The following is a 17978-nucleotide window of genomic DNA, read 5'->3' as shown; positions in this document are numbered from 1 at the left end:
TCGTCCACCTCTGTGTGAGTGACATCATTTTCATGGTCGAAAGGGCCGTCCACACCAAGCACTACAACTATAACTAGACGCGTCGCAATTCAGGGCAATTGCAAAGTGTGGTTGCGCCGACGGCGGTCGTGGGCTGCGGCCGCCGGGACTCGAGGAATACGCTGGGAGGAATACTGTCGGAGGCTGCGCCAATTACATTGTCACGTCTGTCATGAGATCACTTGCGTTTCATTTTGAGAGGATCGATCCACCCCGAAATAATGTTTTTGCATCAAACGGTTACATTTTGCGCATTTGTGGTGCCCCCTATGGATCAAAGTGGAAATGCTTTTGGGGATCCGTTGAGTAAACCACCCTTGACATGTAATTCAAATTTGGGATTGACTGGAGGTTTCGTTTGTGATTTTTGGCCTTTTTTGTAAAACGGGCCCCTCCCGCTAACTTTGGAAGCCATTTAAGGACGAACCGTAAGGACTATCAAAATTCTGCTTGGAGATGTTTATCGCATGGGTCCAGAGATCATGTGTACCGATTTTTGTGAAATTTGGACAAAATATGTGGGAGGAGGAGTTAAAAGTGTGTTTTGAAGAAAATTCAAAATGGCGGAAAATCTATCCTGACGCAAATTGGTGTGACCTATATAGGGAGTTGCGTCATGACCCACTCTTGAACCTACGGTTCAAGAGTTATAAGTCAAAACGTAAAGTGGGTTGTTATAGCGCCACCATGAGGCCGATTGGTGTAATATTTTTTTTAATAATTTCGCACTAAATTATAAACCTCCCCTCCAAGTCTTGTAACTGTAGCCCTTACGGTTTCCGAGAAAAAAATACTTGAATGGGAGTTTTTGCAATTCCCATTAAAGTGGATGGGGAAATTTAATGCACTAATAAATCAATATCAAAAAATCTATCCAGACGCAAATGGGCGTGGCCTATATGGGGAGTTGCGTCATGACCCAAGGAATCCAGGCAGGGGTGCAATGCTCACTGGACGGCCTTGCACGGCGTGCCGGAACCTATTTGACCAGGAGCACGCGCAGGCACACGCATAGATTTAAAACTACTTCAAATTCACACTTCATCAAAGTTTACAAAGGCTCCCGACTCACGCCAGGTACATTAACATAGGAATTAGCCTATATGCATATCAATTGTCCATTGTGTGACCTATAGTGTAGGTGTTAAGCGACGTGCGCGTCACGTCATTAATACAGTGCAAGCACTTCCCAAATGAGCATAGCAACACTGAATCCAGGGGTAAAGACTTTTTCATTTTACGACCTACGGTTCAAAAGTTATAGGCCAAAAGGTAAAGTGGGCTGTTATAGCGCCACCATGAAGCCGACTGGTGTAATATTTGTTTCAATAATTTGGCAATAAACTCTGAACCTTCCCTCAAAGTCTTGTAACTCTAGCCCTTACGGTTTTTGAGAAAAAAATACTTGAATTTGAGTTTTTTTATTTTCCCATTAAAGTGGATGGGGAAATTTAATGCACTAATAAATCAATATCAATTAAACTGTACAACGTATCTCTTAGCAAAGTACAAGCCTGGGATTCCCGATGAAGCCGTCAATTTGACATATGGCACGAAATTGGGGGGAAAAAACTGTGGGCGGAGTAGCACGGCAAAATAAAGTTTATCTATTGGAATAAAGTCGGTAGAGTACTATAGTCTGGTTGCCCATTCGGGCAACCACACTAACTAACAATAACTAACAATAACTATCTGTATAACTTACATACATGATTACATTCACCACCTTTTTGGTTTATTTATAGTTTTACAGTAGAGACAGACAGGAAACAGGGAGAGAGAGATGGGGAGAGACATGCAGCAAAGATCGTCAGGAACGGGACTCGAACCTGCAATGCACTGTCAGGCTATATTGGAGCCTAGGTGCCCGGACCGCTACGCCAGCCGTACGGGCCACCACTGTTATTCTGTAGTTGTGGTGTTTGAACTCTGCCGCCCACTTGAGTTCGAATGATTTTTTTAAACTGCCCCCCCCCCCTCTCGCCTCTCGCCGCAATGACCATTCTGTTACTGGTTACGTGCAGTTTCTCTCTCAACTCATCAACCAGGTGTCAGACAAGCCAATACACAACAAATCGTTGTTCTTTGTAAACTGGCCAGAATCAAGTGCTGCTATGATAGACTGACTGACTAGGGATCAGATTACTACAACAAGATATGGGGGAACTAAGTTGTTCCCACGTCAGTTAAAGTGAGAGCGCACGCACATACTATACCTCCGTGGAATCAAAGTGCACCGTGGCATGTGTGATCATGGTTTCCTTATTAATCGAGGTGAAAACATGCAATTTAATGTCATTGTCAATGTCTCTTATTGTAGGCTGCTACAGCTAGGCTAGATTTCATATGGAGTATAGCTGATATCTCACCTACTGTGTTAGAACAGCATTTTAGGTCCATAAAATAATGGGTGCCATCCAGGTGCGTCTTTCTTTTTTCTTTTTTTTAATGTCGGCTCCACTCGGATCTCGGAACCAATTTCAGGTTCCATTAGGGTTTGGGACCGTCATTTTTAACCTGTGAAGAGCTCTATGTGTATAATATATAATCTAATATGTTCACTATTTATTCTGACTTCCATATTACTAATGTTTATTGAAATGCAATGTTTCATGTAGTTCTTTTAAAGTTGTACAATGCAGAATCCCAAATAACGATTTTTAGCAACCTCTGCTGGTCACTACCGTCACTGCATACAATTTCCGTAATCCTCGATTACCCAGAATTCCATTCGTTTTCACCGGAAGCCGGAAGCGTTTCAAAAAGCGATCTTTTAATTGTTTTATACTATCTACGGATCGTTTCTCTTAGCCAGTGGAGCATTAGTTACCATGAGCTGTGCTTTCTTTTTCTGTTCTTTTTCGATCTTCCAATCCTACATTCTCTTAACATCAGCGTGAGGTTCCTTTTTGCTATTACCGCGGTAGTTCCTGGCCAAACAGGAAACCGTTGCGGTAGTTCCTGGGGACGTCGGCCACGACGTCATGACGTTGGCCAGGAACGTCATTTTCCCGGGAAAGTCCCCCCCTTCACCGTTCAATAGAAAATATATAAATAAAAGGCTTCCGGGTGTGAAATTCATGGAGTGGGTGTTGTGAAACTTTTGCCACTGACAAAAGATATACAATTTAACTTTAGTTTTGTTGAAAACGTTACCTAGTATTACTTTAACTTTCACAATAGAGTAAGCTTGAATTTCCTTTAAATAGAAAGTCTGAAAATTACTTAAACATTTACAATCTGTTCTTTATCCAGAGCTATAGTGCTTATAGTTAGTTAATTCAATTCCAGTCCATTTGGTTACATTTGTACACACTACACCAGCTACACCAAAACTGACAGTGAACGTCATGACGTCAGCCCCCTCCCCCCCGCCCCCAGCATGTCCACGACTTTTTCCCTCATGCCGGCACGCACGTTATGGGGTTCAAGTGGTTAAGGCTCCCACCAATAACTGCCCACAGGACTCCTCTTCTTCTTCTATTGGGGTTTATTGGCGGTTGGCAAACATAATTGTGCATTACCGCCACTGACTGTATATTGTTTCCACCACATGTCTCTGTGTAAACTACAGTGTCCCACACAAAATATCCCTTTCATCACATCCGCCCGTTCTATGACTCAGACACTTATTGTCTGAGTTGGGGCAAAACCCTCTCTCAGAATGTCATTCAGGTCTTCTCCACTAATATCCACGACATCCAGGAACCTTGTGGCTGCATCCACTATCATATTTATCCTTTCTGACTTACTCTGAATTTCTACTGCACAGTTTATAACCATGGCTATGAAAGCCAGGAATCGCCTCATGTCAAGGCAGATATTTTGGCCAGTAGCGTTCCCTTTTTCCTCCGGTCTATTTTGCACAGCCACTTGGGTTTCATTCCCCTCCAGTCTCCTCACTGCTTCCGCATACGACAATCTTTTCTTTCCTGATCCTTTTCACATCGTCTTCCATTATTCTTTTAGGACATTGCGCTGCTCCTGCATGATGGTTTCCTTGACAGTTACATTTTGGCAGGTTCTTGCTGTTCCTCACACTGCGTTCTCTCTCTTTCTTCCCACATCTCCCACACTTAAGGTCTCCTCTGTATACCCGTACTCCTGGCAGCAGAAGCACCTGAGTGGTGCTTCCTCATAAGGCCTGACTCTGTAGCACATTGGTTCTCAAAGTGGGGTCCGGGGACCCCCAAGGGTCCTTGAGGGAGTTCCAGGGGTTCCCAGCTAAATGATGGATAGTTAGGAACCAAATAGACCCTTATGGGTCTGTAACTCTGAGAATGTACAAATGGAACCAAATGGACCCTAACGGGTCCATTTGGTTCCATTTGTACACTCTCAGAGTTAAATTAACATTGATTTAACAATATAAATTGGGGTCCCATAGAAATTCCATGAAATGGGGGTCCGTAGCCTCGTGCAAGTGGGCGTCCTTGGAATTAAAATGGTTGAAAATCAATGCTAGAGCCGTAAAAATCTTCTCTTATGGGGGTCCCTGGCTTATCTTTTCAAATGGGGGTCCGTGGGCTAATAAGTGTCACGTTGGGGGTCCTTGACATGAAAAAGTTTGAGAACCACTGCTGTAGCACACATAATCAATGCACATTATTTCTGGTAGATCCTCTTCTAATGTTATACATACATACTGATTTGCTAAGCTCCTTCTTCCCACAGGACCCTGGAATGGAGCTAACTATTTGAGGGACCTGGAGGCTCTAGAAACAATACATTAACAATAGGCCTAACAAAGATATTAAAGACCCTCTAGAAAAGAAACATCACCTTACCATTTTCTGATTCCACACACTTCCACACGGCCACACTTGCCAAACTCTGTAAAGGGGATATAGAATGCAGCTTATTAAAACACGTCACCATATTGCCAAAATGAATTACAAAAGCAATAACATTGGTTCACAAGTTTCCTTGCCCAGTTTTAGATTGAATATTCCCAAGCCTCCAAGTCTTTCCCCAAACACTCAAATGCAGGCTTTGGGCCCAAAAGGAAGGCCGCAAATCTGGTCACCCCTTTTATGCCCTCCTCTTAAAGGGGCAGTGCTGCATAATGTATTTATCGTTATAGTTATAGGGCTTGGTGTGTACGTGACCACGGCACGGTTGATTTCTTCTCTTGGTCTCTGGTAGACCGTGTCCATGGTAATCAATTAGAGATGTGATGATGCTAAATGATTGATGTCAGTGTCCTGAGTCACTCTGACACCTCACATTTGGCCACAATACAGAACCTTGTGTTCTGTATTGTGGCCAAATGTGAGGTGTCAGAGTGGCCTTTTGGCAGTTAAAAGAAGGAGTCAGTACTACGTAAATATACTATTTATTTAGTCATGTATATTTTTTTTTAGGTAGTTAGGTAGGTAGGTACTGTAGGTAGGTAGGTAGGTAGGTATACAGGAAAAAGTGTTGTACACTTAAACATGACTGCTAGTATATCTCTGCTGTCTGGCAGGAACTTTAGTTAGGAGGTTAGGAGGTTAGGAGGTTTTGTTCATCATTGGTAAGAACAGCTGAATGGACCTCCAAGCTCACAATGAGGTTGGAGGTCAAAAGGGGGTGGAGCCTGGAGTCAGCTAAACCAGCTAACTCTGTTGGCCTTCGCTGGTTTAGCAGAAAATTTGAGGATCCAATGGAGTTAGCTGGTTTTGTCAGAAGTGCTTTTTAATACTTTTCATTGGTTCATTTTTATTATTTTTACCAACACACAGACGTAAAGGGTGTCCAATGGCCTTGATTTATGGAAAAAAAATGCAAAAGCGTCAATATGGAGTTAGCTGGTTTCTGCCGGACAGCAACGATATCATAGTGTATGAGCTGCTGTTCTCATTGACTGCAGGTGATGTGATAATATAGTGTGTGTACTGCGTATGTAATGAGCTGTTCTCATTGGCTGCAGGTGATGTACTTCAGTTCCCTGTTCCCGTACGTCGTACTGATCTGCTTCCTGGTTCGGGCTCTTCTCCTCAAGGGATCCATAGATGGCATCCGGCACATGTTCACTCCAAAGGTACAGTCCAATCCAGAAGTGTTCATTTAACTCTGAGAGTGTCAAAATGTGTACACACATTGATAAATGGCTACACGAATGGAGGATATTACTGTGTTACACCACATTAAAATAAAGGATTGTCTTAAATTGTCGGTGCAGAATTATAGCCAATAACAAGCCTCAGACATCTAGAAATAGGCCAGAATGTATTTAATGAGCCTCAACAAAGAGCAGTATAACTCTGTGAATCAGTGTGCCGTGTACATAATTACAATGCTATCTTTATGACCTCAATAACCCTTCAGCGTGTGCAGAGTCACCCTATTTGGAGAAGAGCACCAGTGTCTGTAAAGCTACTGTGTCGTTGTCGATATCATCTTGACATGACGTTGTGTGGAAAGCCGGTGTAAAAAAAAAAGAACAAATACAGGATCATCACAGCCTATAGGTGTTTTGATCGTAAATGTCGATGAACAACAGTGAAAGATTATGTTGATTTGGTGAAACTGGACCAAGCTGTCACACATACAGCTGAACATCACATTTTGAATCTGATAGAATCTGCCGAACAGTTTAGTTTCCAAATGAGATCATGATGAACTGATCCGATCTGCCCCAAATTTCTATCACACATTGATGGGCCTCTAAACAATGCAATTTCACAACTCCACCCATAGGGGGCACCACGAATGCTACAAATCACTGTTAGTTGCAGACATGATTTTTCAACCCAGCGGCCTAGCAGAGATCTACTACACTCTGAGGAGCACACTTTTGTAGTCAATATAATGTCTATACCAGGGGTCTTCAACAGGGGGTCCCTGACCCCTAGGGGTCCTCAGAGTTACTACAGGTGGGCCACCACGTCTTTGTGTGATTTTTGTTACATTAACATTAACCACTTGAACCCTAGCATCCCTATTCTGAGGAACATTAGCCGAAAATAGCAGATCTACTGCGAGGCGTTGTGAGCTTGTAGATCGGCTATTTTCGGCAAAGAAGTTTAGGTGTAAAATGAAAAAGGACCAAACCAAGTACAGAGCCAAATGTAAAGTTTACTGAAGTATTAAGGGTTTAAGTGCTTAAATGTCTGAAATAAACAACAAAAAAACCTACATTTACACAACACAGATGATAGCAATTAAATCTATAAGCTATGAAATCTATGGAAAAGTGTATAGCCTACAATGTAGTGGGGGGTCCCTGCTTCATCTCTGTCTCAGCTAAGGGGTCCTTGGCCTGAAAAACGTTGAAGACCCCTGGTTTATACAGTCTTATCAGCCATTGCATGAATGACAACGGAAAGGGGTTCTTCAGACTGAAGGTTCCTGTCCTGCTGTGTCTCCTCTCTCTAGCTGGAGATCATGTTGGAGCCCAAAGTGTGGCGCGAGGCGGCCACACAGGTCTTCTTCGCACTCGGCCTGGGCTTCGGCGGCGTCATTGCCTTCTCCAGCTACAACAAGCGGGACAACAATTGTCACTTTGACGCCGTGCTGGTGTCCCTCATCAACTTCTTCACCTCCGTGCTCGCCACCCTGGTGGTTTTCGCCGTGCTCGGCTTCAAAGCCAACATCATGAACATCAAGTGTGTCACTCTGTGAGTACTCTTTCCTGCTCTTCTTGAGTCTGTAGTACAGTCGGTATAACCCTTTAAGACCGGGAACGCATCTGTGTCATTTATTTTAAGATTTCTTTGGCTATTCAAAAATTGCAGATCTACAAGCTCATAGCGCGACACCCAGTTCCGCGCAGTTGAGCTTGTATATCTACTATTTTTGAAAAATCGTGAAGATTTGTTCAAATCTTTGAATATATATATTTTTAAAGCAAACATTTTTTAACTCTGTTACAACTTCTCGGGGTCCCTGGAACAAATCATTTTGGGGGTCCACGGCCAAATAATATAATTTTTTAGAACTTTTTTTTTTTTTTTTCTCAAAACAACTGGATTTAGAAGACATTTGTAGAATCCTCCCAGAAGCAAAGATTTGATGTTTGCTTTTGCACACATTTTCCACGATAACAAAAAAAAACAGCAGATCTACAAGCTCATATATCTGCTATTTTTTTATAGCCCAAAGAAATAAAAAAATGACAGAGATGTGTTCCCGGTCTAAAAGGGTCAAATGTGTTCAGTAACGTGGATTTGCAGAACGTGTGCATAAAGGACTCAAAATGTCTGAGAAAAAGCCATCATGCACTTGACACTCACGTAATTAGCGGGAATGCGCCTCGAAGTCAGTCTGGACATTGGGATTGGGCTCAAGTGTCTGATGAAGCCAGACATTCCTACTCATTTAAACAAGTCTTGTATTAGCATAAAACTGAGTATCCCTTTTGACAATTTTCCAGGAACACTAAGAAGATTGTGGCCTTACTGGGAAATGGAATTCCCCCCGAACTGATCCCGCACCACATTAATTTAAGTCATGCTGTCAGTGCTGAGGACTACCAGCAGATGACAGACAGTTTCAAAGGAGTAATGGATGGTGATGGTGATTACGCTCGACTAGGACTGGACTCCTGCACCATCGAAGCTGAACTCAACAAGGTACAGTACATAATGATGGGAAGATAAGTTGTGACATTGACAGATGCCACACATCTAAATTCACCAAACCTGTGTGCGTGCGTGCGTGCGTGTCTATCTATCTGACTGTCCCGGGTATAACTCGGACACCATCCGACCGATTGACTTCAAACTTGGCGTGGGTGTCCACACTGCCACACCCATAACTGGGTGGGGCAGGCATTCCAAACTTGCATCGGTCACGACTTACTTCGTCCCCAACTTGCATGGTCCACAAGTGGTCTAGTAAAGGGGTTCCCAAAGTTGGGGTCGCCACGCGGGACACTGACGGTGGGGTTGCAAATTTATTTTGGGTAAAAAATAAATAATAATAAATAAAATAAAATGTATTTCAATCTAAAAATGATTACAAATAGTACATTTTACCCATCTCATTAGGTACTGTAAATGTGATTGATTGAATTCTATATTAACAAGAATATTAACAGTACAAGTAGTAGGCCTACAGTCAAAAGTCATACTAAAATACGTTACAAATGCGCACCGAACGTGCAAGTTTATGTGCATAAATTACCTGCACGGTTAAAGGGATATTTCACTTTAAAAAAAACTTTTGGTCTTTTTATCGTCTACTCAGGCTTTTGTGAGCCCCCCAGACCGTTTTTAAGTTGCTTGATTCAGTATTTAGATATTTGATATTCATTTTATCAGACACGCCCCCTTCCTATACAAACCCATTATAACTTCAAACTCCATTTTTAACATGTTAGATTCATCAAAAACACCCGTCCTTGGTTCTGGTGACTCACCCTGCCCTCCTAATACGCGAGGGGGCCGTGTTTTTTCGATAACTTTTTTCATTTATTTTTAATATTTTTTTTGGAAAACGAAAAAAATTAAATACAATAAAAAAATTAAATAAAATAAATGAAAAAAGTAATCGAAAAAACACAGCCCCCTCACGTATTAGGAGGGCAGGGTGAGTCACCAGAACCAAGGACGGGTGTTTTTGATGAATCTAACATGTTAAAAATGGAGTTTGAAGTTATAATGGGTTTGTATAGGAAGGGGGCGTGTCTGATAACATGATTATCAAATATCTAAATACTAAATCAAGCAACTTAAAAACGGTCTGGGGGGCTCACAAAAGCTTGAGTAGACGATAAAATGACCCAAAGTTTTTTTGAAAGTGAAATATCCCTTTAAGTGGGGTCGCGAGTCAATGGCTGCATTATTTTGGGGTCACGGGCTGAAAAGTTTTGGAACCCATGGTCTAGTATAGCCAATATATATATATAGTCACCTTTATGGTCAATGGATATTTTGGATTGAATGCTATATACAGTGGATTTTGAAAGATAAACTAAAGGGTCATAACATTTCAACCCGGAAAAATATAATGTTATGTAAAAATGGAACGGCTGCAAGAATTGGGAGAAAGGTTTTCATGTGACAACAGCAATATGTAAACGCATAACTAATATAGTAAGACCATTTGAAAGAAAAACACACAAACAAAACCTTTCAGTCATGAAGATGTTTTCAAGGAAGTCCACCATTGACCCCTATCTGTTTTCAGAGGGCTATTTTAATGCATTTCTATTCCTGTAGTGTTACATTGAGTGTAGTCCAAAGTAGTTTGAATAATAGATGAAGTATTGGCCCTCAGGAACTATAGCAATACAACAGAGACAAGAGTACTGTAGCAACAGCTGATATACTGTGAACAGAAACACCACACACTGCAAGTTGATGAACACCTGAAGACTTGTGGGTAAAACATCAATGAGCGTAAAAATGTCAACAACCCATTTCCCTCAGCGCTGTATTGATCACAGTGGTAATGACCATAACAATATATGGAATCTTAAATAACTATTTTATAATGAGAAGCATAGGGAATTTAATTATTTACTAAAAGTCATATACAATAATTTTGTTCACATAATTGGTGCCGTGCATGGTCTTGTCTGCCATCAGTGGGTGAATGTGTGTGTATGGGTGAAAGTATAATGCACATTGTAAAGTGCTTTGGATGAAAGGCGCAGTATACATTATTTACCATTCTGTATCAACCCATATCACTTCCTCACTCTTCCTTGCTCTTCCCCTGTAGGCGGTTCAAGGAACGGGCCTGGCGTTCATTGCGTTCACAGAGGCCATGACACATTTCCCGGCCTCTCCGTTCTGGTCCGTCATGTTCTTCCTCATGTTGGTCAACTTGGGCCTGGGCAGCATGTTCGGCACCATTGAGGGCATCCTCACCCCCCTGGTCGACACCTTCAAAGTTCGCAAAGAGTTCCTAACAGGTTTGTTAGAACGCCCCTTGTGGCCTGGAGGGACTGGGTTTAATCTCCGCTGCTTTTTACTAACACATTTATTTATTTTAAGTTAACCCATTCAATTTTAGATTTATTTGGCTATTCAAAAATAGCAGATATACAAGCTCATAGTGCGGCACCGAGTGCCGCGCTATGAGCTTGTAGATCTGCTATTTTGTAAAATATTTTGTTCCAGGGACCCCCAGAAGCAAAGATTTGAGTTACAAATATTCGCTTTAAAAATATATATATTCAAAGATTTTCACGATTTAAAAAAAAAAGCAGATCTACAAGCTCATAGCGCGGCACTCGGTGCCGCGCTATGAGCTTGTAGATCTGCTATTTTTTGAATAGCCAAAGAAATCTAAAAATGACACAGATGCGTCCCCGGATTGAATGGGTTAATGTTGGTGCTGGCATCATCACTGGCATAGAAAGTTACAGTATAAATGACACTGTAAATCTAAGAACAAGCCAGAACGGGCCATTTTACATACAGTATTAACACTCTCAAAGTTAACAGTGGTGATATATAGTGTCGTTTAGAAATAATATCAACACCATTTTTAAATGAACACTGAGGATTTTTACTGTGTACGTACCTGGTACTTAGTCAGCATTTCAGACTTCCCCTGTGATTTCAATCAACAGGATATGGTTCATTCTGTTTAGTTGCTTATCACAAGTAGCATTTTATCCAATTAACCTCAGCTCAACTGTGCTTCTTCAGGGTCAGCCAAATATGTGTTACCTAGCCTGCATGCTGCTGTTAGTGGCTCAAATGTAACTAGCTGAGACTGAGTAATGGACAATTTTCATGCACATCTCAAATTAGAATATTAATATAATTGGCTAATATAGGCTATATTATTCATATAGCACTTATCAAAGCAATCACAAAGTGCTTTACAATAGATAGAAGCAAGAATAATGTACCGCACTGCAATGTATGACTTGGAACCCATAATTTGGTGATGAAAATTGCAGAAGATGCAAATATATAATGTGAATATAACCACAAACAAAATGTAATGCCTCAACTCCTACAATTCCAAGTGCTTATCAGGGTGGGGGGGTCCCCAGTTCAAATATGATTATTTTAGGGGGTCGCTGCCTGAAAAGGTTGAGAACCATTGCTCTAGAGATCACTGCTGTGCTACAGTACAAGTCATCAGTATGTTTGTGTGTACACCAGTGTTGATTTTGTCGACTAAAACTATGACGGAAAATGTCTGTTGACTAGCTTTTTTCACTTACGAAAACTAAATAAAAACTAAGCTATGATGACTAAAACTATGACTAAATATACTGACAATTTCGTCAACAAATAAAAACTAGACTAAAATGTTAGTGAGGGACTAGTGGAGAAGAGATCCAGTAGAACTAAGACGAGTCATCATGGGCAGGGGCGGATTAACCCTTCGTGGTGCCCGGTTCGGTGCCCCCCCCCCCCCGTTTTGTCAACGGTGGGGGGGGGGGGGGGGGGGGCAGCAGCGCGGTGCCCCCCGGGACCGTTTTGTCAACGGGGGGGGGGGGGGGGGGGAATCTTTTCGATGGCATCACAGCCCACCAAAAAGAATATGTTGTTGACTAAACTGTAGATTTAGTCGACTAAAACTAGACTAAAAGTAAACATTTCAGGTGACAAAAAAATGACTAAAACTAAACAGAATTTTATTCAAAAGACTACGACTAAAACTAAATCAAAATGTGTTGTCAAAATCAACACTGGTGTACACAGTAAAACCCCAGTGTTAACGAGTCCTTTCTCCTCCTGCAGTGGGATGCTGCCTGTTGGCTTTCTTCGTTGGTCTGCTGTTTGTCCAGCGTTCAGGGAACTACTTCGTGGCCATGTTTGATGACTACTCTGCCACCCTGCCTCTGCTCATCGTGGTCCTACTGGAGAACGTGGCCATCGCCTGGGTCTATGGCACTGATAAGTATGTACACTGTATCTCATAACCCACTGCTGTGTATCATAGCTACTGTATGGGAAGATCAAAAAACGTAGAGAATTTGCCTTTATACTTTCAGTAGTTCAAGGCTTACTGTAGATTGAAACCTTTTTTTTTTCTTTTCTTTTTTTTTTACTTCTGTTTGAATATCCTTGAATTTTAAGGACAAACAAAGCTATGGAGGATGTGCAAAGGCTATTGGGTTTATGAATCATCAAAGCATCGTGATTTTTATTTATTTTTTACCTCCATTATCTAAACCAAACTCCTGTAAAGTTGCATTGTTTTTACATTGCTTCCACTCGGGTTTTCGGGTTTTATTTTCTTAAATCTATATGGAACAAAGAAAGAGAATTATTTCAGCTACAGTACAAGCTTGTAGTAAACATACAAGTTAACACATTTCCTCAAACCATGAGAACAAGCAACAACATACCAGCATCATGTCCAGGGGGGGTGTACTGTACTTGTACATCAAGCTGCCTCACGCAAAAGAAACAGGAGATGGACTCCTGACCCATGGGACACATGGCTCTTGGCCCCTTGTTGTTACTTTATGAGAACAGGCAAAGGTCCTTGATTTATGAAACATCAATCCACTGTGAAGTGTGAACACAATGTTTCCTTGTTACGACTCCCCTCCCATTCTCCTCTCTCACATTCTTTGAAAACCTACAATGGGACATACTGCGATCCATGTTCTTGTCACCAACCTATAATAAAAATAATGATTTGAAAGATTGTAGATATTTAAGAAAGGTATGAGTGCAACTGAAAAAATGTAACAGCTTTCTCTTTGACATTGGTCAAGTCCGTGACTTTTACTTGTAACAGAGTATATCTACATTGCAGTATCGATACTTTGACTTAAAGGAGGAGTTCACCCAAAAAATTACTTATTTTCTATCAATTGCACACCCCATGAAGCCTTGAATTCATGGATTTATTTCTGTTTTTGTCGCATTCCTAAGCCAATAATTTGATGACTGGGTGTATTTCCGGTAGGAGACACAAATAATCTACTTTGTGTCTCCTACCGGATACATTAGCCTGTAGGAGACATGAATCAAATTATTAGCTTACGAATGTGACAAAAACTTAAAGAAAATCATGAATTCAAGGCTTCATGGGGTGTGCAATTGATAGAAAATAAGTAATTTTTTGGGTGAACTACTCCTTTAAGTAAAAGATGTGAGCACTTCTTCCATCACTGCTCCCACCATCTCACCTCCTGTCTCTCTCTCCGTCTCTCTGTCTCTCCTGTAGATTCTTTGAAGACCTGAAGGACATGCTGGGCTTCACTCCGTACCGTTTCTACTACTACATGTGGAAGTACATCACGCCGGTCCTGCTGCTGGTGCTGCTGGGATCCAGCTTAATCCAGCTGGCCATGACCCCGCCCTCCTACAGTGCCTGGAACCAGGAACTGGTGAGTCACTGTTTCTGCCTCTCTGTCCACCTGCTGCGACCTGGGGGGTTATCTACTAATATGCTCTGTAGTTTCCCTGAAATAGCTCTAAAGAAAAGGACAGGGTTGAAAGGAAGTGAGGCGTTGTCTAAAGATTAAGGGGGTGATGAAAAATAATGTGTGTGAGCCTGCTAAATGCGTTTTCTTTTAACCTGGAAGAACGAGAGGATGTTTAGTCTGCCGAGCCGACATTCAAGGCCATCGACCTGTTTTATCACTTCAAGAGAATGAGGAGGAGCAATTGTTCCAAGTGTATTGAAGTAATCAGATTGTATTAGACAACATCAGATATTTATGAATGGAATTCATGTAAAAAGCATACCGTAATTATCTAACTAATTATGCTTTTTGACTAATAATTCAAAAAAGGCATTTTAATAATTTGTCAAATGTACTCTTTAGTTTTCAATTAATATAACATGGTTAAAATAGAGATTGAAGTTACAATGGGTTTGTATAGGACAGGGGTGTGTCTGATAAAATGAATATTAAATGTCTAAATACTGAATCAAGCAACTTACAAACTGTCTGGGGTGCTAACAAAAGCCAAAGTAGACCTTAAAATGAGCCCAAACATGTAGTCTGTTATATCCTCCTTTAGAAATTAGAACTCACCACAAATGTGTTGAACAATGTAATGCTTTGTGTTAAAAAAGGGTCAACCTTCCAGAATGAAAGAAAACAATACCATATGGAGATAATCTTTCACCCCGTCTCCGCAGGCCAAGGAGCAGCCCCAGAGCTACCCTCTGTGGGGCATCATAGTGTGCATCAGCCTGGTGGTGACAGCCATCCTGCCCGTGCCCGTGGTGTTCTGCCTGCGCTACTTCAACATCATAGACGAGAAAGCCGGCGCCCTGTCCTCCGTCGCCTACAAGAAGGCGCGCATCATCAAAGACAGCAATTGCCCCGGGGACGACGACGGCGACGACGAAAGCCTCATCCGTGGCAAGGCGCCCAGCGTAATGCCCTCGCCCATGCCCGGCAACAGTATCTACCGCCTGCAGAGTGGCGGCGGGGGCGGGGGCGGGGGTGGGGGTGGCGGAGGCAGCGATGTGGACACTGCGCCCAACGGCCGCTATGGTATTGGCTATCTGATGGCCGACATGCCGGACATGCCAGAGTCAGACTTGTAAAGGATGACTGGAAGCCCCTGTTCTGCCTCCAAACCTGCCGTATAACCCGACTGGACGACCCCCCTCCTCCCCCCCCCCCCCCACCCCCCCCATGTGCGTTTAGTCGTTGGAAGTCATGCGTATTATTTGACCATTGTACTGTATATTCTTTGTAGATATCTTAGCTGCTCTTCATTACGTCGTCTCTGAACCCACGTATTGTACCTTTAAAAAGACGTTTTGAATATAACGTCATCACCACCCCTCTCCATCGCTTAGCTGAGTTCCAAACTGATCTCTTTGCACCCTTATTCCCCTTTTACAACCCTTGCTCACTCCACCTCGTAGGCGCCACAGGTTAGAATGGGTGTGTAAAGCAATAAGGTGGACCCTCGACAAAGCCTACTTGAACAAGACCTCCCTGAAGTGGAATTCATAAAGTAGCGGGTTAATGGACTAAGACAGTGGTTCTCAACCCCAGGGGGGTCCCCACATGATTTTGGGGCGGTGGGGCGGGGTCCTCAGATGACAGTGAAGTGACAATTTAAGGACTTTTAAGACCTTTTTTAATACATAGGAAAGAAAAGAGAAGTAATCAAAAAACTATACTATACAAACGACCATCATAGAAGAAAGAGGCCAAATGTTTGAAAATAGCCGATCTACAAGCTCAAAACGCCTCGCAAAGCGAGGCGTTGTGAGCTTGTAGATCTGTTATTTTCACAATATTTATCTGTGGAACCGAACAAGTGAGAGGGTCCCCAGTTCAAATAATGCTTATTTTGGGGGGGTCGCGGCCTGAAAAGGTCGAGAACCACTGGACTAAGAGATCAGTTTGGAAGTGGGGCTTTTGTGCATCTGCTGAGGGCAAGCTGGGTGAACTGTAAAATGGCTGTGTAGCTCACGATCCCCCCCTCCCCCGCCTTGCTGGTCTAAAAAGTAAAGAGATTACTAGCACTGTAGCCGCTTTGGATGGCGTTTTGACTTAGTTTGAAACAGCGAAAGGATGACATTGAAAACCACTCCCATGATTGTTCTCAAGAAGTGTGCCTAAATCATTTATATTTGTTTATAGAATACATGGTGGACGTTGTATATTTACGGTATTCTGTAAATATAATATATAAATATTATAAATATATTTATCTGAATAGTTTGGATATCAAGAACAGTGTTTATATGGTTGAGAAGAGCTCCAAAATCCTTAACGCTGGTCTCTCTTTCTTAATATTCTTTTTTTTGTTTTGTTTACTAATGTGCTGTCAATGTATACGAGGGAGTCCTTGTAAATATTTTTGGTTTTTTTTCATGAAAGTGCTTCAAATGCTGTCTTTTTTTCCTGTCAGGATTAAAGAACAAACATGTTCCAGACTGGGCACTTGTCATTTGTTTTTCTGGTTTTCTCAGACATGCAGAATGTAGACTCATCAATGTGGAATCATCATTCAGTCAGGATCAACATTCAAAAACCATAAGAAAGTACATCATCTATGAATGAAATGACTTCATGCTGATTTAAACTTACCACTCAGCACATCATCAATAAATGTGCAGAGTGCGTGTGTCTCTGTCTGTCTGTCTGTCTGTCTCTCCATGTGTGCTCCGCTCCGCATATATTGAGAACAGTAATCAACTTCAAACCTGGCATGTATCGCCTTGCCAGTCTGACGAATTTCCTTCAGAAACAGTGCTTGGTTTCTAGTTTGAAAGATTCACAGATCATGGTGCAAAACACAGCCATACTACAAAGTCACAGATTATTTTATTCACTTAGTTTGGAAGCATTTCATCTGACAACTTGCGCATAGAACTGCTGAGATATTGTACATAGAATTTAATGATGCGATGAAATTCACTGCATGACACTGACATACAGTATACCGTTGAATGAAATGACATAAAAACCATGCCCAAAGTAGACGGCCAAAAAAATCAAACAAATTCTGTCCACTCTGCCCTAAAAAGCAAACAGCAGTAATTACTTATTTTTTCCCTCCCCAAATTATTCGTTGTCAATTCCCCCGTTTGTATTGATTCTCCATGTCAATGCCAAACCCTGTCTCATCCGATATACAGCTACAAGGGGTCAACAGTCACTTCATTTCACCTGACAGTGAGGAGTATTACCAGAAGGGCGTAACACAGTCCCTCCAAGTTCCACTCCCTGCTGAACAGGCACCCCCCGGAGTCGCTAGTGCAGAGACAGAAGTCCCCCTCCCCTACTGGCTTCCCACCTGCAGTTCAAACACGGCCAATTGTATTCGCTGAAACACGCAGCCAAGCCAGCGACACCGTGGAGGAATAGAACACCAGTCTCCACGGGGCGGTGTTTGGTGCCACCTGGACTACTTGTTTAATCCCAGGTTAATCCAATCCAATATTTTTCTTTATCACTTTTGTAACAACAATAATTCTTTATCACATTTTTGAGACTTACATATAATTCTGTTTATATTCTCTGTTTAAGTGCTGATGTCAGTTTTGCCTGTTTGGCTTTTATAGCAACAAATGTGCTGGAGTGAATGTCCACTGGTAAACAAAACACA

General features: G+C 42.0%; 1 protein-coding gene across 2 annotated transcripts in view; it reads left to right on the top strand.

Moving 5' to 3' along the window:
* The window catches only part of slc6a15 (solute carrier family 6 member 15), a 197154-nt gene extending 180350 nt beyond the window's left edge, over positions 1–16804 (top strand). For both annotated transcript variants that reach the window (XM_080437434.1, XM_080437433.1), the window contains 7 exons: positions 5951–6061; positions 7399–7640; positions 8396–8594; positions 10690–10882; positions 12675–12834; positions 14116–14278; positions 15040–16804. In XM_080437434.1, coding sequence (XP_080293560.1) covers positions 5951–6061; positions 7399–7640; positions 8396–8594; positions 10690–10882; positions 12675–12834; positions 14116–14278; positions 15040–15453 — 1482 coding nt within the window. In that variant the 3' untranslated portion in view covers positions 15454–16804. The remainder of the gene's footprint in view (positions 1–5950; positions 6062–7398; positions 7641–8395; positions 8595–10689; positions 10883–12674; positions 12835–14115; positions 14279–15039) is intronic.
* Positions 16805–17978: the final 1174 nt, after the last annotated feature.

The sequence above is a fragment of the Gymnoscopelus braueri genome (assembly GCF_963280865.1).
Source record: "Gymnoscopelus braueri genome assembly, chromosome: 9".
Lineage (NCBI taxonomy): Eukaryota > Metazoa > Chordata > Actinopteri > Myctophiformes > Myctophidae > Gymnoscopelus > Gymnoscopelus braueri.
This window is presented reverse-complemented; position numbering and strand designations above follow the sequence as displayed.